Here is a 26,834-nt window from a genome sequence, read left to right as displayed (position 1 = left end):
TTTATTCAGGCGAACGGGATGCAATACTATTTTGTCTTTTCAGAAACTTTCCAAACCAGAAAAATCTTTTGACTAAGCTACAATTTGCTGTACTGGCCATATCATTCTTTTAATGCATTGCATTTGTAACACTTAAATCTATTTGTTTCAAGCTGGGTTCCAAACAGCAACAATTAAGCATGACCATTTTTATTTATTTTTTTTTTTTAAATGATCTAGCATGCTTGGGGAATTTGTTATTAGGATTTGGTATCAAAGGCTTGGGACATATGCCGACCATACGGAATATTGACATGATCGTAAATGATATTGGAGACAGATCACTGAAATTATGGTGCAAATGCAAACACACTAATGCGAAATATTTATCTCTATAACAAACTCTGTTTACCTGAAATCTAAAAGCTTCAATATGGTGTAATTATAAACACAAAAATGAAACACAAATTTAAGTACAGTAAAATGGATTTTATTCCACTGTTTCACAAGTACGGCATTCAATATAGATATTTATGAACATTTGTGATACTTACATTTCTATTTTTATCAATTTAAAATATTTCTTACACAGCGCTGCCGAAATAGAAAAAATGATACAAGATGCACTACAACGAGTGGGTGAAAAAGCATACAGTATTTTGTTAAACAACTGTCTCCATTTTTGCGAAGAAATAACAGGAAACGGAACGGTATGTTATTGCATCATTGTATATCTTTTAGCATATTATGTGAATACTATGTATATATTATGCGCTTTAGATTTTGTATTATGGGTAGTTTCAATTCATTTTATTTATTTTCTGTTATATATTGTATCTTGTATTCTAACACGATTCGATTCATTTTCTTATTAAACAAAGAAGGCTGAAAACAGTTAATTATTATACAACAATTCACAATTCTGACGTCATAATTATAACGTCATAGCGTCAAACGGCATAGCGGCGCGATGGAAAACAAACCAATTGAAAACGGGCAAATATTTAATAAATGCCGTCAAGGATGTACTTTAAAGTCCTTGGTATCGTGTTAGAATCGAAATAATATATCTCATTCAGTGATTTGCTCTTGAATAAAATCATTGTTTGTCGTTCAGATGCGCAGCCCTCATGATATAACTCCTTCGCATCTGAACTCCAAACACTGATTTATTCAGCGACAAATCACTAAATGAGATATAATATTTCATAAAAACCGTTATCAAATTATAGTTTTTATTATATACCTATAATAGTATATAAATTCTGTCAAAAATTCGATAAAGAGAGATAGTTACTAAATGTTTTCTATATAGTCGCCAACATAACACATAAAAGCAACTCCTCCAGAAGTTAGTGATATTTAGATATGGACAAAGGTCCATCACGCTTGCCTTCATAAGTTTGAAAATTAGGTATTTAGGTGTACATCAAATATTATTAGATTAGATTAGATTCTTTCACTGGTTGTAGGTGCAGATGGGAATATCCGGCCTCGAGGGTAACTGTTTAGGCGGTAACGAGGCTCCTTGCCGAGTTACCGCCTAAACAGTTAGCCGAGAGCCGGATATTTCCATCTGCACCTATAACCAGTGACAGAATCTTTTTCTTGCATACCGATTTCAAGAAATAATAATAAAAATAAAATCAATCGAACGACTTTCATTTTAGAACTATTTCTTATGGCAGAGTATTTTAACAAAGCGCGGGAAACCAACGTCCATAAACAGGGAAGACGTCATGACGTTTCAAAACAAACAACAATGTTTAGCTCCGGTTTTGTTTCATCAGTTGCAACGTAACGTTATGAATTTTTGATAAAATAAAGTGATTTGAATCGAGAAATATACTATCAGGAACCAATAGGAACTGTCAAGGTATTGAATTTTTATTCCGTTTTTTAAATAAAATATATATAACTACATAAATCTTCTACATATATGTAGTTCGTAATACGTCATTTACAGCACGAGAGCCATCTTACACCCCGGGGGTGTAAGATGTATTTTCCCAGCACCGGTAAAGATACCGGAAATCCCCGTCTGGTATGCGAGAAAAGTTTTTCTGTGATAAATGATAGACTACTTCATCAAGCGCTTTTAAAGAATAGTTTCAAGTCTATATTTTAAGGTAGATACGCATTATTTTGTCTGTAATTTCAACAGCATTTTTGACCTATCCGTAGAAGTAGCCAAACTCAAGATGAATCAGCTAGGCTGATCTCTTGCTGTTTTATACACAAAGTTAGCAGTATACATCAGACAAACAAGAGTGACATGTTGTGTCTTTTTTATGCCTTTTCAGTGGTCTAAAATAGAGGAAAGAAACCACTGTAAGTCCAGATGAGCTATGTGAACATGAAATGTTTAGTATTGAATTAACCGCATATATTTAAAGAAGAAATCGCAGCGTTCGATCGTAAAAAGTTGAACACCAGAATCGCGACGTTGCCTTAAAAGTTAGGGATATGCCATTATGTTTTGTATTGTGGGAAACAATACAAAAATACCAAGGAAAAAATAGGCAGGCTGCGGAACATATAAGCCTTTATAAGATGTTACACACATGATGCCGATTTTATTTCAGGGAACTTTAGGTACTCAGTATTGTATTCCTTTATTGTCAGGTTCCACCAGACATCCGCACACTGGAGCGCGTACGTGTAACTGAGAGTGATTGGAACGAACGTTGCGAGACACCCCTATCGCTAAGCAGCCATTCGTCGCCAGGCTACAACATTGAAGAGGTAGCTAGCACACGTACTAGTATTTCAATTCAAGGATTTCTAAACAACTGCATGGCAAAATGATAAGCGGAGCAGAAGTAAATACTTGTGAAAAATTTGAAGAGACATCCTTTTTAAGATAATATTTGCAATCAGCCGAGGGTAAAATCGGCATTTATTTCTTTTTTAGCCCACCTGAGCGCAAAGCACTTGTGGCAGGTTACTGAGATCACTCTACACCGTCCATCGAATGTCCGTCTTTCGTCAGTACTTATTTTCCTATCTCTGCGGGATGTATTCGGCATCGATGTTCCTTTGAAGGTGTTCAAACTATTTCCCTTTGTTGCACTCTTAGCAAATCATCATAGGATATGTCCTCGTTTCTTTAGAACGCTCTATCAAAGATGTTTAGCTTATGCTGAATTGTCAAAAACATGGCTGCTAAGGGCTGTGGGTTTGTTCCTGTCTAAAGTATTATAAAATGGGACATTTCAAAATTGTCTGACCTTCTACAATTTATTTTCCAAATAATTCAAATTCGTCAAAAATTGGCCGCCGAGGGGTGTAGGCACTTTTCGCCATAGGTATACAATGAAAACTAGAAACTGCAAGGTGAACTTTGTGATAATTTCAAACAAATGTACAATCGATAACCTCCTACCAAGTTCATTCAAATTATTTCTATTCGTCTAAAAACGTGGCCAACAGTGGGCGTGGGCACTTTTCCTTATAAGTATTTGTTTGGCACTTGAAATATCTGCTTATTAGAAAAATACTAGCCCAATTTTATAATACATTTACACTATGTTCTTTTGATTCCTCGGGTGGCCTTCTTGAAATTCACTGTAAGATCCTAAATGAGTATAGTAGATATTAAAAAAAAACCTGTCAGAAACGTTTGGTCCAATAATTAATAATTCCACAGACATGTTTCTTGGGCGAACCTCTACTAAGAATGTTCAACTTTAAACGTCTCCTTATAAATCATTGCTGACAGAAGGTGTGGTCACTTTTTCATACACATGCATTCGAGAAAATTAATAAATCGCAACATCTATTCATGTCAAATATTTCATTCTTCTGTAAAGCGTGCAAATGTTTTGATATACCTTTCTAGTAGTTATTAGTCATTAAATGGTGTTCTAAAGCTAATTAGCCACGATAGCTTACCTGAGCACGAAGTGCTCATGGTGAGCTATCGTGATCATTCTCTGTCCGTCGTCCGTCCATCTGACGTCATCAATTTCTTTAAACAACATCTCCTTTGAAACAAATGAATAGATTTAGATGAAAATTAGCGAAAATTTTTCTATAGCGGTCTTATTCTTATATTTCTTATTAAAAAGGTTCCACATGATTGCACAAAGAAGCCGCCAGAGCTAAACATAGAAACATCTCCATACGACTCCTCTTCCTAAACCACTGGTCCGATTCTGAAATGATTTTACGCAAATAGTCATTATGTAACCTTCTATGCCAAGACTGTTCAGTTCTTGCATACGTCAAAAAGCAATGCGCCAGGAGGCGTAGTCACTTATCGCGATAACTTCTAAAATCTTCTAGTGTGGAACTGCTGGCCCAAATTTAAAACAATTTTACGCAAAATTTTTCTTTTGTGATCCCTACTAAGATTTTTCAAATTATTCCAATTCATTTAAAAAAAACATGGACGCCAGAGGCTGTATACACGTGGGTGACCTTCTTCAGGACTTTACAAATTATTCTGTTAGAAATGACCACTGGGATGGGTGGTCACTTTTCCTTATATGTATGTAGTAGAAAAATCTTCTTGTATGATATGTAATGGAAAAATAGTTTTGTTTGATGTTGCCATATCACATTATTTCCCCAATTTCTCAACCCGAATTCCCAACTTCAGCATACACATTACCTTTTCATATTTATCTAGTAGAAACTTTAAAAATATTCATGTCAGAAAACTCTGGCGCTGCTTCAATATAATTTCACAAACATTACATAACATTGCTTGATAGCCATCCACCAATTTGAAAACTGTTCATGCAAACAGCATAACGGGTGAACGATTTAGGGCCATGATGGCCCTTTTGTTTTAACTTTAGCCTATATTTTTATATTGTTATTGTCAGAATTATGCATATCACAAAAAACTTTTGTTATTTCGAAACGTTGTACTTGCCAAAAGATTACCAGGCAGACAATCATATTTCTGCAGATACGAGTAAAACTTTTCTGAATGAAATTTTTATGGGCAGTAGTCAACGCTTAAGAGAACAGAACAATTATCATAGTAAACCGATACGTATTTATTAGGCAAAGATGATTGATGATTAATATCGATGATTTTTAAAAAAAAAATAATTAGATGTAGCGCTTTTAAAATTGTGTATGCAGTAAATCTTGGAAACTCTAACAAAAAAAATCGAACAATATTTTCATAAATTGATCCAAGTACATAGAATTTTATTCACGTGTGTATAGGTTACACTTCATCACGAATATTGAAATAACTTCTATTCTTTTACAAACATGACCACCAGAGCTAAAAATAAAACAAGATGGTCGTGATGACCCTGGATCGCACACATGAGTAATATGAGCTACATGTTTCAAATGTCAAACTGATGTGGTGGACGGATAGCTCAGTGGTTTGCACACTGGCCTTCCAATCCTGAGGTCGGGGGTTCGATCCCCGGCAGCTACTCGGGAATTTTCAGAAACGCTTTTCAGTGTTTCCCACCCAACCAGAGGTGTACTGGTCAGGAACCCAGGCAATCCTTGCGTGTATCAGTGCTATACACTGGGCACGTTAAAGAACCAGGCTGTCTATTCGCAACGAGCTAGGCTAAGTTAGCCGGACAAGCCTGTATCTGATTTGTCTCACTCTGTCCCTCTGGTCAGATCGCTCTGTGTCTGTACTAGTAGAGGATGAATTATGCGCCCTGTGCTGGCTGCATTTGAACTATGTAAAGCGCCTTTGAACGTGAAATTGATCATGAAAAGGGCGCTATATAAATCTGGTATAATAATAATAATAATAATAATAATATGTTAATATATTAAGAAAATAGGTCAGTTGGTCACATTCATGGTCACTGAAAGTCAGTTAAAAAGTTACTTTTGGTATTCGGGTAAATTACAATCTAACAGTCACGGAAATACGATCAGATTTTTTCCCCTGTATAAATCGTATAACAAGGGACCTCCTGGGCGGGACTTCTTTTCACCCAATGTGTATAATTTGAACAATCTTGGTAGATAACCATTAGGCAATGCTACATACCAAATATTAAAGGCCTAGGCTTTGAAATTTCAGGCAAGATGATTTATATATGTCTTTCCTATATAGGTCTATGTAAAACTTGGGTATCCAGGGACATAATTTGAATAATTTGGTGGAAAACTACAAGGCAATGTAACACACTAAATATATAAAGCCTAGGCCATGAAGTTTCAGGCAAGAAGATATTTAAAGCTTTTTCCAATATAAGTTTATGTAAAACTTGGGACCCCCGGGCGGGGCCTTTTGTAACCACAGGGATATAATTTGAACAATCTTGACAGAGGACCACAAGGCAATGCTAAAGGCCTAGGTCTTTTGGTTTCAGACAAGACTATTTTTTTTCCTATATAAGTCTATGTAAAATTTGGGACCCCCAGGAGCATAATTTGAACTAGAGGATTATAAGATGAAGTCACATGCCAGATAAAGAGGCCTTTATTTTACTTTTTTCACTTCGGTTGTGGCAACCAGAGTTCTACGTGGAATTCAATTTTTTAACAATTGGGACAGGGGACCACCAAAGGATCATACCTGTGATGTTTGGTGTAATATTGCCCAGTGGCTGTAAAGAATAACATGTTTTTCGAAAATGTTGACGGACAGACGACACACGACGCACAACGGACACTGAGCGGTCACAAAAGCCACAATGGACATTGAGCGGTCACAAAAGCTCACATAAGCCTTTGGCTTAGGTGAGTTAATTACTAAAACAATATTTTTCACGCCGGCTCAACTACAAAAAAAAATCATTCAAATGTTCCTTATGTGACAGTTTACCAGATGTTTTACTTCATTTAATTTGTCAAAACCTCTACGACCAGACGTTTCCGTACAAGAACATAGTGAGAACTTTAATTCAAATTCTTATCAGAAACGGATGACCCGTTTTAAAAGTGATGTTACTCAAATGTTTCCTTGGTATCCTACAAACAATTCTCAAAATATACTTTTTCTGTATTTTATCAAAAACTGCTTAATTTTAAAAAAGACACTACAAAAATTGTACTAATCATTCTGACTTGTCAAATCACTTGCCCCTCACCGATGTGGGTTCGAGCCTCACTCGGGTCGTTGAATTGTTCATGTGAGGAAGCCATCCAGCTGGCTTTCGGAAGGTCGGTAGTTCTACCACGTCGATAGAGCTAAAGATAGAAACATTTTCATATAGCGTATCCTTGTAAACAAGTGGGTTTTCATCTCCTTTAACAATGCAATAAACATTGTTGTTGTGGTTGCAGCTGGTTTATCCCATGTGGCTTGATGGAAATATTATACACGTACAAGCTAATTCGCTTGATTGTACCGATTTAGTTCTCTTATAATATTTCCTTATCTAATATAATAGGTAACGTGCACCCAAAAAAATAATTTCCATAGGTACATTTTGTACCACATCGTTTGGCAGGACTAATAGAAGTGTGAAAATAAAAAAATGCTTTTAATATAAACAAATGAACTAAAACTATTTCACTTTTACGATTGCAAAAATCTTTTTTATTTAAATAACAACCATGTAAAGGTAATTCGTCTTGGTCAGATAAAATCGTTCCAAACTGTAGCTTAAAGACTTGCCTTTTACCAACAGTATTTCTATTTTAATAAACAACATACGACATTCGAAAAAAAGTTGAATGTCGTGCAAAAAATGACATTCGACATATGACATTCAAACTTTGACCTGCAAAATTTGAATTTCGTTCAGTGTGCGACAATCGATATACGACATTCGAAAAAAGTTGAATGTCGTGAAAAACGACATTCGACATACCACATTCGAACTTCAACAAAAAATTTGAATGTCATTCAGTGCACAACATACGACATACGACATTCGAAAAAAGTTGAATGTCGTGCAAAAAGCGACATTGGACATACGACATTCGAACTTTGACATGCAAAATTTGAATGTCGTTCAGTGTGCGACATATGACATTCGAAAAAAGTTGAATGTTGTGAAAAAACGACATTCCACATACGACATTCGAACAATGACATGCAAAATTTGAATGTCGTTCAGTGCACGACATACGACATTCGAAAAATGTTGAATGTCATGCAATAAGCGACATTGGACAAACGACATTCGAACTTAGTTAAATAAATTTGAATGTCGTTCAGTGCGAGATACGATATACGACATTCGAAGAAAGTTGAATGTCGTGCACTAAACGACATTGGACATACGGCATTCGAACTTTGAGAAAAAATTTAAAAGTCGTTCAGTGCGCGACATACGACATACGACATTCGAAAAAAGTTGAATGTCGTTTCAAAAAGACAGTGGACATACGACATTCGAACTTTGACAAAAAATTTGAATGGCATTCAGTGTGCGACATACGATATACGACATCCGAAAAAAGTTAAATGTCGTGAAAAAACGACATTCGACATACGGCATTCGAACTTTGAAAAATAAATTTGAATGTCGTTCAGTGTGCGACATACGACATTCGAAAAATGTTAAATTTCATGAAAAAAAAACGACATTCGACATACGACATTCGTACATTGACATGCAAAATTTGAATGTCGTTCAGTGCACGACATTCGAAAAAAGTTGAATGTCGTGCAAAAAGTGACATTGGACATACGACATTCGAACTTTGAAAAAAAAAATTGAATGTCGTTCAATGTGCGACATACGACATACGACATTCGAAAAAAGTTGAATGTCGTGAAAAAAACGAATATTGACATGCAAAATTTGAATGTCATTCAGTGCACGACATACGACATGCGACATTCGAAAAAAGTTGAATGTCGTGCAAAAAGCGACATTGGACATACAACATTCGAACTTTGACGAAAAAATTGAATGTCGTTCAGTACGCGAGATACGACATACGACATTCGAAAAAAGTTGAACCTTTGACCTACTGACCTCAAAATTAATAGAGGTCATCTGCTTGTCATTATCAAATTCCATATCAACTTTCATGATCGTAGGCCCAATTGGTCTTGAGATATCATCCGGAAACTGTTTAACTGTTTTGGGTTACTGCGACCTTGAACTTTGACCGTCTGGCTTTAAAATCAGTAAAGGTCATCTACTGGTCATGATCAACCTTACTATTAAATTCATGATTCTAGACTTACGTGTCTGTAACTGACTTTAAAGTTAATAGGGATCATTTACTGGTCATGACTAACTTCTCTTTCATCTTTTATGATACTAGGCCAAAGCGTTTATGAGTTATCATCCGTAAACTATTTAACTGCTTTGGGTCGCTGTGAGTTTGACCTTTGATCAACTGACCACAAAATCAATAGGAATAATCTGCTGGCCAAGTCCAACCTCCCTATCAACTTTCATGACCCTAGGCCCAAGTGTTCTTGAGTTATCATCCTGAAACCGATTGGTCTATTGACCGACCGACCGGCCGATCGGCATCTGCAAAACAATATACCCCACCTTCTTCGAACTGGGCATAAAATACTAATAGGCTGGTCATTTTAACTAACTCCAACAAACCAAAAGTTTTCGTGTTGATTAAGCAACGTCTTGAGGAATGGAACATAGAAAAGTCTCCAAAACTGTCATGATACATTTTTGAGATATTGCATCTGAAATTCCGAAGAAAAGTCTAATATATACTGTGGCTATTATTGCGGACCATATGCTGTATTGTTCCTCTACTTGTATTCTAGCTTTGAATATCAGAAAAAATAGATATTTCAAGATTTGTAGCAAGTATTTGTTAGCGACTTTCGAATTTACTGTGTTTGTTAAAAAAGCCTAGGCTTTGTAAAACTATAGAATATAGTTAACCTAATTTATAAATACATATTTCTAAAAACAAACTCGCAAGCAATGGAGATATAATGAAGCGCGATAGTATGATGGTGACAGTCTGTCGTACTGTCGCGCTTCGCGATCGCACCATCGCGCTTCACCATCGTAGTGTCATCATCGTACTGTCACGCTTTGCCATCGTACTGTCGCGTTTCGCCATCTCTCTGTCGCTCTTTACCATCGTAGTGTCACCATCGTACTGTCGCGCTTCGCCATATTCACCAGCGTTGTGTCACCATCGTACTGTCGCGCTCCGCCATCGTACTGTCGCGCTCCGACATCGTACTGTCGCACTTCGCCATCGCACTGTCGCGCTTTACCATCGTAGTGTTACCATCGTTTTGTCGTGTTTCACCAACTTTTCTCTGTTTACTTAAGGGCCGACTTTAATGTATAGAATTATACAGTCAGACGGAGGGACGTGTTTTGGATTTGCTTTCTAATTTTCTTGTTTAACATAAATCTTCATTTTTATCCAAAACCTTTCTTCGGTTAAAATTGTAGGGTCAGTGGTAAAAAGACAGGACCGGTCGGGTTACAAGCGGAAACAAACAACTGTATTCAAGACCTAATTAACACTTTTGCTTAAAATTATACAACACTGTATTTTTATTATTTTAATCTGACAATATATTGAAATATTCGAGCTGATTAAACATTATTTTCTCACAAAACAATTAATTACATGGGCACAGGGAAGTTAATTTTGAATACAATGTTATTTTGTTCATAAATAACACTAGGTTGGGTGATATTCGTTTTTATTATCCAAGTAAACAATGTAAAAAAGCCATAGACCAACAGAGCCTATTTTAGAAAAGTACATTTCAAACAATATCAAGGTATGATATTTTTTATATCATCATCTCAGATGATATTCATTTGACCGACATTTTGCTGGGGAATTTTCATTTGAATAACATCAGGTCTAGTGATATTCATTTCAATAATACCCGTGTCTAAAGGCGTTCTAATTATTTGATGGTTGGACAGAGTTGACAATACTATACAATACAGAGTTTAATAAAACTTTGCCCTTAAGTAAACAGAGTAAAGGCAGTGAAACGCGACAGAACGATGGCGAAGCGCGACAGTACGATGGTGAAGCACGACAGTACGACATTGACACTACGATGGGGAAGCATGACAGTACGATGTCGAAGCGCAACACTACGATGATGACACTACGATGGTGAAGCGCGACAGTGCAATGGCGAAGCCTGACAGTAAGATGGTGACACTACGATGGTGAAGAGCGATGGTGCGATGGCGAAGCGTGACACTAAGATGGTGAAGCGCGACAGTACGATAGCGAAACGTGACAGTAAGACGGACTGTCACCATCATAATTTCGCGCTTCGCCATCGTACTGTCGCGCTTTGCCATCGCACTGTCGTGTTGTCACCATCGTACTATCGTGCTTCGCAATCGTGATGTCGCGCTTCGCCATCGTACCGTCGTACACCTGCGCTTCGCGTTCACAGGGAGCAAGCGCTGACCCTAACAGAACACCGTAGACATCGAAAACTGCATATTCCAACGTATTAGACAACTTGTCCATTAATTTTCTACTTGTTGGGCTTATAAATTTGAAATACTAAATGCTCTGCCTAGGTTACCAAATACCCTGTGATTCAGTGAATTTAATACAATGCATCTGGCTTTTTCAGATCAATTTGATGAACAATACTGGACTACAAAATTGGCAAGGAAATGGCACGAGTCCTCTGACGAATTTCTTTGGGAGTGGCGCAAAGACATTGACACAAGACTATTCGGGTGGATACATAGACACAGTAAGTAAATCATGTATACCAACAGAGTGCATTTTCGTGGTTTTATATAAAACTCTTCAGCTAAACCGAAAAAGCAATATTTAAAACTGCACAGTACAGTTGCAGAAAGACACGCTTACTTTCCTTTGCAAAATATCAGCCTTGATCAGTTTAAGTCCATTAACTCTAGATTTGGTCAGATTATTGATGACCTTCATGCGTGTAATCTAATAAATTTAATACGCTGCATCTGCCTTTTTCAGACCGATTGGATAACATGGGAAAGGCTATACTGAACACAATTGCAGATAACAAACTAAGTCTTCTATTGTTCAACAATTACTTCAATATGTAAATACAATTGTGTTTTGCAATTAATTATGAATAAATTTACAACTCAAAATTAAGAACAAATCCTAACGAGTGTTCTAGCAATCCTCAAGTATATTGTCTATTCTATATAAAACGAAACACTCTTTCTAGCTGAAAATTGATATCGTAATGAAATACCAAAACGGAAACATATTATATACAATTTCATATGAAAAAAAAAGTAAAAAGTAAACAAACATATGCACACGATATCTTTAGACTGTAATGAAGTACTTCAAAATGAGAACGATATATTGCATTATACAGGTCTATGTACCGAAATTGAGTTTTGACAATCATAATGGCGGTGAACATTATCAATAAATCGGTAATGGCTGTTGCAATTTTCATTCCTCTATTAAGCAGATTCAATCAATCAGAATTTGGTTAAGTTGATGTTTCATAAAGATCTTTCAATATACTTATTCATTTAATTTATTTTGGGTGTGCATCATTGAAAAAAGAATGAATTTGGTAGTAGCTCTCCAAACGAACAAATATGCCAAAATATTTTAAATTTAGGCCAGCAGATTTAGAGAAGATGTATAAATACTTCCATAAAGCCATATAGGGAAAACTAGCTTCGCACACTGGCAATCATGCTTTTAACAAAATGAATAATTTGATGGAATTTGGTAGAACCTTACCTAAGGAACATTGCTGTCAATGTATTTTGAAGTTTTCCATGTAGCCATACAAGCAAAACTGGCCAGCTCCCTGGCAATCATGTTTTCAAACGAAACGGAATGATTGGAAGAAAATTGTTTGAGGACCACTTAAGGAACATTGCTGTAAAAGTATTTTACAATCTGGCCAGCGTTTGAGAAGAAAATTTTTAATCTTTTCTATAAAGCCATAGTTACAGGGTAAGAAAAATGTGCAGTAAGTCCGGGGCTTGAACCCGGGACCCTCGCTTACAGGGCGTGTGCTCTACCGACTGAGCTAACGAGCTGCCTAACACATCTTTTGTCCTAACGTTACCATGTCCGTACTGTCACATACACCCCCACAAACTGGACACTCGTCCTCGAGTTCCGGAGGTACATAATATTGAAGCGCCATAAGACTGACCAAGCAAGATATATGTTATGTTATATAAATTTGTCGTATTTATTTTGTGTCTGTACTTATAACTATTAGGTAAGGGTTCCAATAAATTAGCAGAGTTTACTGGTTCCATTTCAAACTGTGATTTCACGATTGTAGTAGTTCATAGTGATAGGGTATATTTGAAGCAGATATATATGTTTACCTTTGAACCTGCTTGTAAGTAAGTAGCTGTCAATTTTATGATATCTTGCCAATTTTGTTTTTGTAAACAGTTTTGGTATTTCTAAGACAGCTGTTTTCAATATCAGTGCGGTTAACAGAATTTAGCTCTGTAGTGGTAGCTTAACTCTGAAATGTTAACAGTTATACAAAAATGCTGTAAAGAGATTGCAGTTTCTAAATTAGCACATTTGCATGTACAATTTTATAATTTCAATGTGAATTTTGCTTGAATTTTAGTGTCACTGTGAAATGTTTATTTTCACATAATAAACTGTTCACAGTTTTATGATGTAGATTCCCGTGAGTTTTTATTTTGTAAGTTTTCGTGACATTTTTGCAAAGATCTGGAAGTGCGACAGTCAAGGAAGTACAACAATTTTGAAGGTTTAGAAGGGTAGAGTGAAGTAAATATATTTCACAGCTTATATTTGTTGTTTTTTTTCTTGTATTTCCCCACAACAGTAAATATTAAATATTGCATATAAAACGTTTACTTAGTATGTATTTATCTTGAACACAACTCTGATCATTTTGTTACATTACTTATTTCCGGGGAGGACCATCATTAATATTGGAAAAACTTGTGGTCCAAATCATTGTTTTTTTTTTTTACTTAAATCATCTTCATCATATGTGTGTTTATTTTAATGAGTTATATGTACATTTGTTTGCTTGTTCTAGATTTATATTAGCAATAAAATATAATTAAATCAAAGTGAAATAAATAAACTGTAATTTAATTGGTGTTTAAGTTTTCTATACAGTGTTCGATAAAATATATCAGACAAAAGATTCATTTAAAATATATCGTTGAGGTATATTTGAGTGAAATCTTTTACAATAAATAGTTGTTTTTGTCTGTTTTGAGACTTGGAGTCCAATCTTTATTCAGTGGACCACATAGAATTGAGTGAGATTTACTGTTGAGCACAGATATTTGGAACATTCATATATCAGCAGCTGCTATAAAATCTATGTTGGAGTGGTAAAGACACTAAAGAAATAGAGTGAAAATAATCATTTGTGCTATTAATGACATTATATATGATGTGGTATTGTTCCATTTGTGAGAAATTGAGTGATTTGTATGGTGGAGTGTTGGAGACCCCAAAGTCAAAAACCTGAATTTTAAGTAACATTTTTCAAATTTTGTTGAAAAAGTGGGAATTCTGAATTTTAAGTGACATAGTTTATAGGTGAGTGATATTTTATGCTGGAATGTTGGAGCCATAATTGGAAACCTGAATTTTATGTAACAATTTAAAAATTTTCTTACACTTGTGTTCAGCATATACTGTGATAGTTTGGTGTCTTATTAGTGCCACTTGTAATAATTCAAATTTTATGTGACAAAATATTTGAGTTTGAATTTACTTAAAGTGCCATATCTGCTGTTGAGATTTGACAGTTGTATACATACCCTGTCAGCATAGCCTGTATGGTGTAATTTGAAGGCCATTTATTTTGATTATTTAAACATATTTTGGAAATTCTTCCTGAATTTATAGGTTCTAGGTAAACAAATCATGCAGAGAGTTGTTAGAAGTACTGGATTTAATTTATACCATGTCCTTAATTGAATGATGTACAAAAGGGCCATTGTAAAGAAAACATAATTTTAAGTAACTTGAATTATATTTTCAGTTGGAAAATCGTTTCAATGTTAGTACAATTGAGAGTCAATATTAAATTGTTTCCATGATGGCAGATGGTACTTGATCTTCCATTCTGAATTCAAATGCAGACCTACAATACTTTGTATCACAGCTACATAAACCTTGTAGGTTCGAGGTTACAAAATTAACCAGTACACCACAGACTACCCGTTCTGTAACTTTTGAGGTGACATCTACACCCATTAAGGAATATAAAAGGCGGCTTGATCCCAAACCTCCTCATGTACCTAACAGGTTACAAAACCCTATTTCCTCTATTTAAAACCAAACCTTCCTGAAACAGAATCGATTAAAATTCCGTTATCGTGTGGCATAAATCTGAATATTTCATATTCTGAAATATGCCACATAAAAAGAAAAGATGAAGAAAAGGAGAAGAAACCTGACAAGGAGGATTTAAACTCCATCGCAGAGCAGATAGGAGTCAAGACGTTCTAAGTTACCCGGGACGAGTACCCCTTGTTGGACATGGTAAAGAAGTATCAAGTGATTTTCTAAACCATTTTGCCAGAGGGTGCTTTTCTTTCACTGAATTCTAGACCAGATATCAACAGTTTGTCTAACTTTAGTTTAGACATAAAAGGTGCCAACGATTCTTTTATTCCTTATTTTGGATTGCAGTCCTTAATGTTTCTTTACCATCTTTTGATTCTTGTGCACCAGTCTACTTTGATAATACCAGATATTAAGTACTCTAGTAATATCCCTTTGGTAGTTGGTACTAACGTTATCAATTGCTTTAAGTCTTTGGGTCTTACTAGTAGTGGTAGTAAAATACTTACAACGTTTCAACACGCTTTCACCTCCTTGTCCGAAGGTCATACCGTACCTGCCACTTCTTTGAATAGGAAAGCTGTTGTTTTTCAACCTTTTGAGACATGTACTGTGATAGGAAGAGCTCGAGCCACTGCTCCAATTACTACAATTACTACAGGAGTTACAGAAGCGGATGGAATTTCTGTTTTAAACATATGCCCTAGGGCTGTGAGTGAAAGTCAAACTAGATAGTTCTTTCTCACGTATACCAGTAAAAATATGCAATATTTCTGCCAAAACCATGACTATTTCTCCTCGTCAGACATTTTATCAGCTCGATAACGTGTATGTTGTTCGAATCATAGATCCTGTTTGTCAGGATACGAATTATATGACCCAGGGAAGTGCCTACGCCTTTAGTACAATGAACAATGGTTTGGGTCCAATCACTACGGTGACTATGTCTAAGACTAGCTAACAAACGATGTAGAATGTCCTTTGTTAAAACGTAGAGCTGGTGAGACCAAATATCTCATATATAGAATTTTCCTTTGGCTACCTTGCCTAAATGATTCGTGTACCAATGATTCATAAATGCTCAAACTCCTATAGTCTGGAGACTCTATACTTGACTGGTCTATTTGTTGAAGTTCCCGTCAGACAATGTCTTTGAATCAACAACATACGAGTCCTATCGCATAGATGCTCGGCCTCAGTCCTCTCAAACTCTATATGATTGCCCTGACTCCTGGATGCTCAGCGCCTATATGCCATCATATGTAGCATTCAACTATCATATAGGCATATCCCCGGTGCATTGGCTGTACTTCGCCAGTAATGCTGAACCGTCTATAAGCTGGAACTCTCTTACTATCCCAGTAGATTACCAAACTCTGTGTCTCTGTCTCAGCTTTCCGATGCTCAGCTCCTATCTGCTATCGTCTATAGCATTCAACTACCCTTAACGTAAAACTCCTATGCGCTGGCCCTATAGCTCGAAACCTTTTTGAATTTCTGTAACTCTTCTTTAGTCTATGAACTTCCAAAGTATTCTTTTTTTAATAATTCATCCGCCCTGACAGGGTAACTGCAATAGTCTCCTTATCAAGGTACTGGGATAAATTATTAGTTGAATCCTCGATGTGTCTGCTTCTACCGCTGGATACCGAATGCCCTCTCTGTCATCCATCTACCTATTTATACCTCAGCAGTCTTGCTATTTTTAGAACTTGTTTCTGATTGGTCCAAATTTAAACACAGCGTTTTACAACGAGTACTTGCTCTATCAAATATCTGGTTCCCTTTAACTTTTGTATATGACATAATGTGTGATGCTGGGATCCAGCTATTCACATAGTGGACCCAAATTAGCCACAAATGACCCTAATTTTATTATTTACAGCAATTCAACAATAATAATAGCAATGATTACATGAAAAGGGAGTCAAGTACATTCTGTGCTTATGTGTCACGTTATCAATATATCAAATATACAAATTATTCTGACAAATAGCCCCCTCCTTAAGAAAATACTTTAGGGTTTTCATAAACAAGAAGAATAATTTTCTTTTTACTATTTCTTGATTTTTTTTTATATATCTGTTACACCTAATAATCCTTTATTGTTTGCTTAAATAATCAGCACATACATTTTCTGTACCTTTAATAGATTCTATCTTGAATCTGTGACATTGCAAAAAGCAATGCCCATCTCATTATTCCCGAACTTTCTACTTTACATTTCTGTATATAACTCAATGGGGCATGATCAGTATGGAGGATAAACTGATTGCCGTACAAATATATTTGAAACTTCTTAACTCCAAATACTATTGATAAACATTCTCTTTCAATTACCGAATAGTTTTTCTCTCTTTGGAGCAATTTCTTACATTCATAAGCTATAGGAAATTGTCCATCTTCATACCTCTGAAGCAGTGCTGCTCCAACACCAGTATCTGAAGCATCAAACTGTAACATAAAAAGCCGTGGAAAGTCTGGTAACCTTAGAAGAGGTGCTTTTGTAAGCAAGGTTTTCAAAGTATTAAAAGCTTTGGCATGTTGTTCTTTCCATACGACGTTATTAGTTTGTTTGTTTGTTTTGGGTTTAACGCCGTTTTTCAACAGTATTTCAGTCATGTAACGGCGGGCAGTTAACCTAACCAGTGTTCCTGGATTCTTTACCAGTACAAACCTGTTCTCCGCAAGTAACTGCCAACTTCCCCACATGAAACAGAGGTGGAGGACTAATGATTTCAGACACAATGTCGTTTATCAAATAGTCACGGAGAACATACGCCCCGCCCGAGGATGGAACTCACGACCCCGCGATCCGTAGACCGACGCTCTTATCTCCTGAGCTGAGCGGGCGGGCACGACGTTGTTAGGTTTTCCTTTCTTGATCAAGTCGGTCAGGGGTGCTGCAACTTCGGAGTATGATGCTATGAATTTTCTTTAATATCCTGTTAGACCAAGGAAACTCCGTACTTGCCTCTTAGTTTTAGGTTCGTCAGCATTTCCTTATGCGATCTAGTTTACCATCTTCCATTTTCAACTGATCGTTTCCGACTTTATGTCCAGTGAATGAAATATTACTATATCCCTTGAGAAACTTTGATGGTCTTAAAGTTTTGCATCCCTAACTCTCTTAAAAATATCTTGTAACATTGACATATGTGTGTCCCATGTCATTGCGTGACCTAAAATATCGTCCACGTAATTGTCAGCATGTTTGCATCCAGTCAATCATTTTTGCATCATTTTATTAAATGTAGCACCTGAATTGATCATACCAAATGGCATTTTCCGGAACTGAAAGTTTCCCTCAGATGTGTGAATGCTGTCAAGCGCCTAAATTGTTTCTCGACAGGAATCTGCCAGTAACCTTTGCTGAGGTTTTATTTTGTGAAGAACTTATCCCCATAAAGTTTTGACCGAACATCTTTATCATTTCCCATAGGTTCTGTATCAAATTTCGTTACAGAATTCAAACGTCTAAAATCGATGCAAAATCTGTTTGTATTATTTTTCTTTTTCACCATTACAATAGAAGAATTGTATGCAGAAGTGGCAGGCTCAATAATACCAGCCTTTAACATGTTTTGAACCTCTTGGTTAACATCATTCCGTTTTGCATACGATATGGGGTATTGTCTGACTCTAACAGGTTCTGTGATTGTTAGTTCGACCTTATGTTCTGCGAGATTTTTAGTCCCAGGACTTTCTGTGAAAATGTCTTGATACTGTTCCAAAAAAGATTTTATTTGAGCGATTTGGTCTTCGGATAACTGAGGGTTGATTTTTACACCTTTATATGTTTCCGACTTTCCTATTCTGATAAGGTCAAGCAAATTTTCGTCATCAACCACCCCTCTCTCTGTACTTTCATCGGCCTCGATCACTGAAACACTTCCGGCAAAAATATCCTGTCTTTCCTCATACTTTTTATGTAAATTAATATGGTAAAGCCCTATTTTGTCACCGACTTTTATTTTATGATCCATTTTATTGACCATATCTACTACTTCATAAGGTCCTTTCCACTGAAGCATCAACTTATTGTGGTAAGTTGGTAAAAGTAATAATACTTTATCCCCGACCTTCAAATTTCTGTTTCTGACACTCTTGTCATAATGGTGTTTGTACGTTTCTTGTGCTCATTCAGACTTTCCCTAGCTATCTCACAAGTTTCTTCTAGTCGATTTCCAAGGTCTAAAACATATTCATAGGTGTTTCTTGTTTCTGGTGTTTCAGCTTCAGTCCAAAGTTCTTTAAGTACTTGCATAGGTCCGATGACTGTCCTGCCATATAGTAGTTCGACACAGCTGACAAATACCTATCCCAGTCTTTTGGTTTTTCTTGACACATCTTTTTCAACATACTCTTTAAAATACCATTCATACGTTCACAAAACCATTGCACTTTGGATTATATGGAGTTGTGAACATTTGTTTCAAACTGATCAGTGAACAAACTTCTTTTTTCAGCTGTGAGGTAAACTGACTTCCTCTGTCACTCAAAATTTCGGATGGAAATCCTACTGTAGAAAATATATCAAGCAAAGCTTCAGCTACCCGTTCTGTCTCAATCCAAGGTAATGCAACTGCCTCAGAATATCTTGTGGCATAGTTGACCACAGTAAGAATATACCGATTTCCTGAAACAGGGGCAATAGGTCCTATTAAATCTACAGTCATACGATGAAATGGTGTCTCCATTATTGACATGTCTCCCAATGGAACGTTTCTAACTTTACCTTCTGTGATCATTTTCTGACATATATCACACGACCTACAAAACCTTGTGACATCACTAGTTAACCCAGGCCAGTAAAAACTTGTTTGTATTCTGTCAACTCTCTTTCTTATTGACAGGTGTCCTCCAACTATTGATTCATGAGCTAGAGACATAACTCTCTTTCTTAACTCAGTTGGAACTACAATTTGCTTTATCTCTTTGATAATACATCCTTTTTGACTTCGTACATAAACGGAAAACCTCTCTTCATCTTCATTTTCTTCTTTTCAGAGGCATAATAAAATATGTCCACAGTTTTCCTAAGGAATTGTCCTCCTTCTGAGCTTTTTTTAAACGTTCGATATCAGTTTCATCCTGTTTGGTTTCGGCAATCTTAAATGGTTTTAATGACTGTTTTTCTTTCTCAGCCTGTGTTCTCGTTACCACAGCTGCAACAATATTTTCTTTTGATGGAAATGCTTTTCGCTATTACTACTCCAGTTAATGTCTGGTCTATCAGAAGCCCCTTCGATATTCCCAATAACTAAATCGCAGATCAAAGTTGTCAAAACCATGGCTTCAACTTCTCCTGTATAATATGGTGTGTCAACCTTTATCTTTGCTGACGGAACTACCCTTGCACGTCCATCAATTGCAACCATAAGATACTTCTTATCTAACATTTGATTTTCTGATACGAAATCTTTCCTAACAGCTGCCAGTTCACAACCTGTATCTCTCAAAACCTGCATTTCTTTATCACCTATATACCCTTTCTTCAATACCAAATTCCTTTCACTGGTTATTGAGCCAATATTACAGGTGCTTGCTATGACCGAAACGGGTTGTCCATTTGCTAATAAAAACCGTCCATCTTCTATGTTTTCTTTTACATTTTTGTCATCTAATGACACAGCTATGCATGAAGCCGGCACTTTCCTGTCATCATACTGTCTGTCTCTGTCTTTATGCTCCTGATCTTTCTTTCTCCAGTCTTTGGGTGTAGAGTCTTGTCTGCCATGCTTATCTAACTGTTTCTCCTCGTAGGATCCCCTACTTGCCAAAGCAGACGCACTTATCTTCCTCTTATTATGATCTCGGCACTCTCGTGCTATATGACCCTCCTTATTACATAGGTAACATACAGGCCTTTTAAAAGCTGGCCTTTCTCTGTGTTGGGGCTGAGATGTAGGTGTCATACTTGGACGTTGTGATGGCCTATTAGATAATGAGTTATTTTTCAAAACCCTGTTTGAGGTTATAGTTCCATCATGTGCCTCAATATATTGTTCTGCCAACTGTGTGATCTCAGCTCTCGATTTTGTAACTCTTTCCTTTAAGAACAAAGCAAGGTCTGTGGAACAAGTTTGGATGAACTGTTCTCTGATCATAAGGTCTTTCAGCATTTCAAATGTATTGTCAACTTCTGCCATCTCTGTCCATCGACTGAAATACTTGTCCAGCCTAGCCATGAACTGAAAAACAGTTTCACCACGGTCTTGCTTGCATTCCCTGAACTTCAATCTAAATTCTTCCTCTGTCAACTGATAACGTTTCAGAACTGCTTTCTTCAATGCAGGATAGTCATTGGATTGGTCTGGAGGCATGCTTGCATATACGTCCATGCCTTTTTCTGTGAGTAATGAGTTGAGGCTCACATCCCATATCTCTTCTTTCCATCCCTGGCTTTTTGCTAACCGCTCGAGGTATGCATCCATATCATCTTTACTTTCCTCGAACTTCCGTAGCCTTGACCGTAATGTTTTACTGCTCAAATGCTCAACACCTTTATCAGCTTTATCAGCTCCTAAAGCTCCGGCTTCAGCCTTTATTTTAAGCATTTCCAACTCCTGCTGTTTCAAAACTCGTTCTTCCTCTCTTAAGGATCGTTCTTCCTCTTTTTAAGCTCTTTCCTATTCTAAACGTTCCAACTCAAATAATCATTTCTTCTCTGCCTGTTCTTCCTCATAATGCCGTAACTTATCGGCCTGTTCAAGCTCAAACAGTCGTTTTTTCTCAGTTTCTTGAGCCTCAAATCTCCGCCTATCTTCATCTCGTCTCAGCATACGTTCCTCACGTTCAGTATATTCCTTTTCTTTTCTATCCACGTAATCGCTCAGTTCCGTACCCGAAAAGCCCATTCATTAACCCATCGCTACCCATTTATTGTAATCCATCTTGAAACCTTAAATTGGAACTATCTCTAAAGCTCAACTATATGTGAGCAAGACTATCTTCACTCAGCGCCTCCGGTACACCAACAGAACGTTAAAACACTAGTCTCTGTACCTCCTTGGATATAGATCCCGGACGAGCCCCCAAATTGTCAGGATACGAATGATATGACCCAGGGAAGTGCCTACGCCTTTAGTATCTTAAACCATGGTTTTGGTCCAATCGCTAAGGTGACTATGTCTTAGACTAGCTAATACCCCAGTCACACATACGGCGCGGATATCTATGTCTAGCCACGGATAGAAATGTAGTAATTCGTATCGATCCGTACCTTAGCCGTACCTTAAAGTAGTAATCCGTATCAACCCGTACCAATCCGAACGGCTCCGGAACGGGTCGATACGGATTACTACGTTTCTATCCGTAGCTAGACGTAGCTATCCGCGCCGTATGTGTGACTGGGGTGTAACAAACGATGTAGAATGTCCTTTGTTAAAACGTGGGGCTGGTGAGACCAAATATCTCATATATAGAATTTTCCTCTGGCTACCTTGCCTAAATGATTCGTGTACAAATGATTCGTAAATGATTTCTATTATGAGCTAGGCAATTTCAGGGACCAGGCAAATCACTAAATGTTTCAAACTAACAATCTTCAATTAAAAATGATTAGCTCATGAACTCCTATAGGCTGGAGACTCTATACTTGATTGGTCTATTTGTTGAAGTGCCCGTCAGACAATCTCTTTGAATCAACAAGATACGAGTCCTATCGAATAGATGCTCGGCCTCTGTCCTCTCAAACTCTATATGACTGCCCTGACTCCTAGATGCTCAGCGCCTATATGCTATCATATGTAGCATTCAACTACCATATAGGTATATCCCCGATGCCTTGGCTGTACTTCGCCAGTAATGCTGAACCGTCTATAATAAGCTGGAACTCTCTTACTATCTCAGTAGATTACCAAACTCTGGGTCTATCTCAGCTTTCCGATGCTCAGCCTATATCTGCTATCGTCCATATCTTTCAACTACCCTTAAGGAGGTAGGTTACCTTGTTACAAGGGTAAATTCAAATTAGTTGAACCGCAGCATCTTTTCGTATTTCGTGTAATATGAAGTCTTAACTGCTAAAATCTCAGTTTCGTTTGTCTCTGTTCCTTCAAGTTCAATTTTTATCCAGGTTTGAAGAACATGACCCTCCAAAGGTATTTTATATTGGAAGAAGAAGGAAAGTACGGATATTTAACACTTTTCAGTGTATTTTAGTTTCGTTGATATCCGTAGAAGTCAGCATATTCTATAATTTTACTAGTATGCACGTTAGCTTTCTAATATAAGCTTAAAATGTATATGTCGCGGGGCTCGTGTTTCCATGGTAACGCATTTTCTCTCATATTTAAACAACTATGTATAAAAATAGGGGTTTTCGACGGCTTCAGTGCCATTCTGTTAATGACCAACATGGAATATTTGGGTAATTTTATTAGCAAAATACCAAGCACTATACAAGGTACCCTATTTTTCTTAAAGTTTAAAGTAACCATGGCAACAGAGATGTTTAAAATGGCTTATATCTTGCTTTTTGTCGCAATTTCTTATAAAATAATATTGAATAAGATTATCTTTCTAGTTGATGTAGCTTTAAAACATATTATTTCTAACGTAAATTATATTTTCGTGTTATCTGCATTTATTCAAACAAATTTCTAAGCTTAGAATACTTACAGCAGTACCCCTCGTCTGGCATTTTTCATGGAAAAATCGTTCAGCATGCTACTATTATTCTCATGGATATTGTTGAAATGAAAATAAAAAGCTGAAGCTGTGTTTCTTAAATAGATTAGTGTCAACGCTTTTGAATTTTACATTTAGATACATAGGTCATGGGCTTCGTTTCCATGGTAACATCAATTCAATTCAACAAACCACAATTTTCTACTGAAATTTGAACAATTTTAGATCTTAGTTTTAGTATATAAGTAACAAATTATCAACGGAACCTGAAAAATAGGTATTACAAATCAAACTTCTAGATTTTTTATTTGAAAATGGCCGTAACAAGTAACCTCTCACCCAACTATATTCCAAATAACATTGGTTACCATCATCCATTTTCTTACATTCGGCATAACATTTCAATATAACTACATAAAAGAAGCAAAATATTGATTATTATTCAGAGCAAAAGACTCATAAAAAATATTTCAGCAAATAATGGTTATTTGAAAATAGTTTGAATAAAGAAAATGCACAGAATTACGTACTTTCAAGATAAAAGCTATTAATTTTGCGCGGTAACTGACACGTAACGTCATGACGTCAATGACGTCATTTTAAGGCAACATTGTTTTGAAGCGTTTCTGCGGCAATTTATTCATTATTTCTGCATTATTAAACCATAAAGAGTCAGATCGAAGACAGGTCTATGATTTGTTTTCAGAAGAATGAATATACAAACACATTTAGTTTGTCGTAAACGTCGTCGTAAATCGCCACGTTAGCTTCCGTTTGGACATGCGCACATACAAATATAAAGGTAACCTACCTCCTTAAGGTAAAACTCCTATGCGCTGGCCCTATAGCTCGAAACCTTGTTGAAATTCTGCAACTCTTCTTTAGTCTATGAACTTCCAAAGTATTCTTTTTAAATAATTTATCCGCCCTGACAGGGTCACTGCAAAAGTCTCCTTATCAAGTTACTTGGATAAATTATTAGTTGAATCCTCGATGTGTCTGCTTCCACCGCTGGATACCGAATGTCCTCTCTGTCATCCATCTACCTATTTATACCTCAGCAGTCGTGCTATTTTTAGAACTTGTTTCTGATTGGTCCAGATTTAAACAACGAGTACTTGCTCTATCAAATATCTGGTTCCCTTTAACTTTTGTATGACATAATGTGTGATGCTGGGATCCAGCTATTCACATAGTGAACCAAAATTGGCCACAAATGACCCTAATTCAATTATTTACAGCAATTCAACAATAATAATAGCAGTGATCACATAACAAGGGAGTCAAGTACTATCTGTGCTTATGTGCCACGTTGTCAATATATCAAATATACAAATTATTCTGATACTGTTGAAGAACTGCTGACAAAGCCCACAATCATGACAAGTCTTTACAGAATCTTGGTATTTCAGTACTGTCGGAACACTTAACTGATTCCGAACAGACTAGAGCAAGGAACTTATTGGATCAGTGCAAGCACATTTTTCAGTCGGCTTAACGCTTTAAGCGTTTGACGAGTCCTAGATATCGTCCGACTTCTCATTATCATTAAACGGCCTCACAACACAGTGAATTGATGTAGTTCCATTAGATTGTCTCTAATGTCTCTAATTTCAAGGTGTTAATTGATCGGATGAAGTTCAGTTATGTCAATCCCATTTGATATGACCAATATTTGATGTACTCTGTCAAATTTATGAAGTGTAATTGTGCAATACCCGAATAAAGCCACGTATTTTGTCCGCGGTAACTCATTAAGGATAAAGACGAATAACGATTCTACGGGATTTGGTAATGCATTTGCGCATATGATCATGGTGACTAATTTCTTGCCTTTTTGTCAAATAATAGCAAATATAATTTTCACATATCAAATAAAAACTGCATATTGACTTATTAACCAAATTATCCATTTATTACCCTGCCCGTTTCAAAAAATAATCTTAAAAAGTCATTTTGTGCATTTCATAAATTGCGCAGACTTACCAAGTTCACGTAACGTCCAGTGAAGGACAAAATATAGTTCCAGAACATACTGCTAATATTTTATTGAGTCGGGTACCTCTGAAAGCATTGGAATGTCTCTTATCAAAAAGTTTACCACATCGGTGAAATCAAATTATGACAGCTTCATTTTAAATGACCCGAATAAGATATGTAGAGTACGTTAATTCTTCCGCGAGACTTCGCTGATGAATCCTAATTAAATTCTGGGCACTTGTCGTCGAACGCACGTGACCTGTTTATAACAACACAATGTCCGTAGTTTCTCTACGACTTTACGTTTGAAAATACGGACTTCGGTTTACCAAAAAATACTATGAAGATCGGCCAGATCAAAATGATGCAAAATCGCGAGTGGCGAAAATGGAAACGTCTACATATAACTTCGTTCTAAATCGTAACCTTTCTAGAATTTTGACTGGTGCCGATAATTTGTTTACATTCAGGTCGCAAAAAAACATGATACTGACACCGATTCTGCGTTTCGTGACACACTGGTTGAATTTTGCAGTCAGTAAGAGGACAAATTATCGGGAGAAGAAGCTCTTACTGGTTTGTTTAATTACTACTGATTAAACGATTTTATTTCTTATTTTTCGAGGAATAAACAAATCGGCGAAATATTAAATTGTATTTTCTTGTAGTTTTTGAAATCGAAAGTAGATCATCTATTTTAGACTGCTTTGACGAAACGAAACAATTTTTTATGAAATGATTTAAATAAGCGGTAATTTCACCGTAAACTTCAATGTCAGATACTGTAAATTGCTGCTAAACTGTCTTCGTATCGTCACAATTTGTAAAACATATTGTTGAAACTGGAGATTTGGGCGGTATTTAGAAAAGTGTAATTGTATCCGGATATAATATTTTGGAGAAATATAGAGCTGTTTTATGAAATTTTAACATTCCAGTAACAGACATGATAGATATCTTTGTTACAGAAATGATTCTAGAATTTATCTTTATAACACATACACAGTATCTATATCAGACTTATATTCTAGAGTCACGAGGCATGACCTGAAGTAAAAATATGAAGTGACAATCATTCATACTTTGGA

At 36.4% G+C, this 26,834-nt stretch overlaps 1 protein-coding gene across 1 annotated transcript in view; it reads left to right on the top strand.

Moving 5' to 3' along the window:
- The window catches only part of LOC123537088 (uncharacterized), a gene marked incomplete at its 3' end in the record, with an annotated part of 68,631 nt that overhangs the window by 5,119 nt on the left and 36,678 nt on the right, over positions 1-26,834 (top strand). The window contains exons 2-4 of the mRNA XM_053536410.1: positions 572-689; positions 2,605-2,724; positions 11,435-11,560. Coding sequence (XP_053392385.1) covers positions 591-689; positions 2,605-2,724; positions 11,435-11,560 — 345 coding nt within the window. The remainder of the gene's footprint in view (positions 1-571; positions 690-2,604; positions 2,725-11,434; positions 11,561-26,834) is intronic.

This window comes from Mercenaria mercenaria, unplaced genomic scaffold (genome assembly GCF_021730395.1).
Source record: "Mercenaria mercenaria strain notata unplaced genomic scaffold, MADL_Memer_1 contig_983, whole genome shotgun sequence".
NCBI lineage: Eukaryota > Metazoa > Mollusca > Bivalvia > Venerida > Veneridae > Mercenaria > Mercenaria mercenaria.
This window is presented reverse-complemented; position numbering and strand designations above follow the sequence as displayed.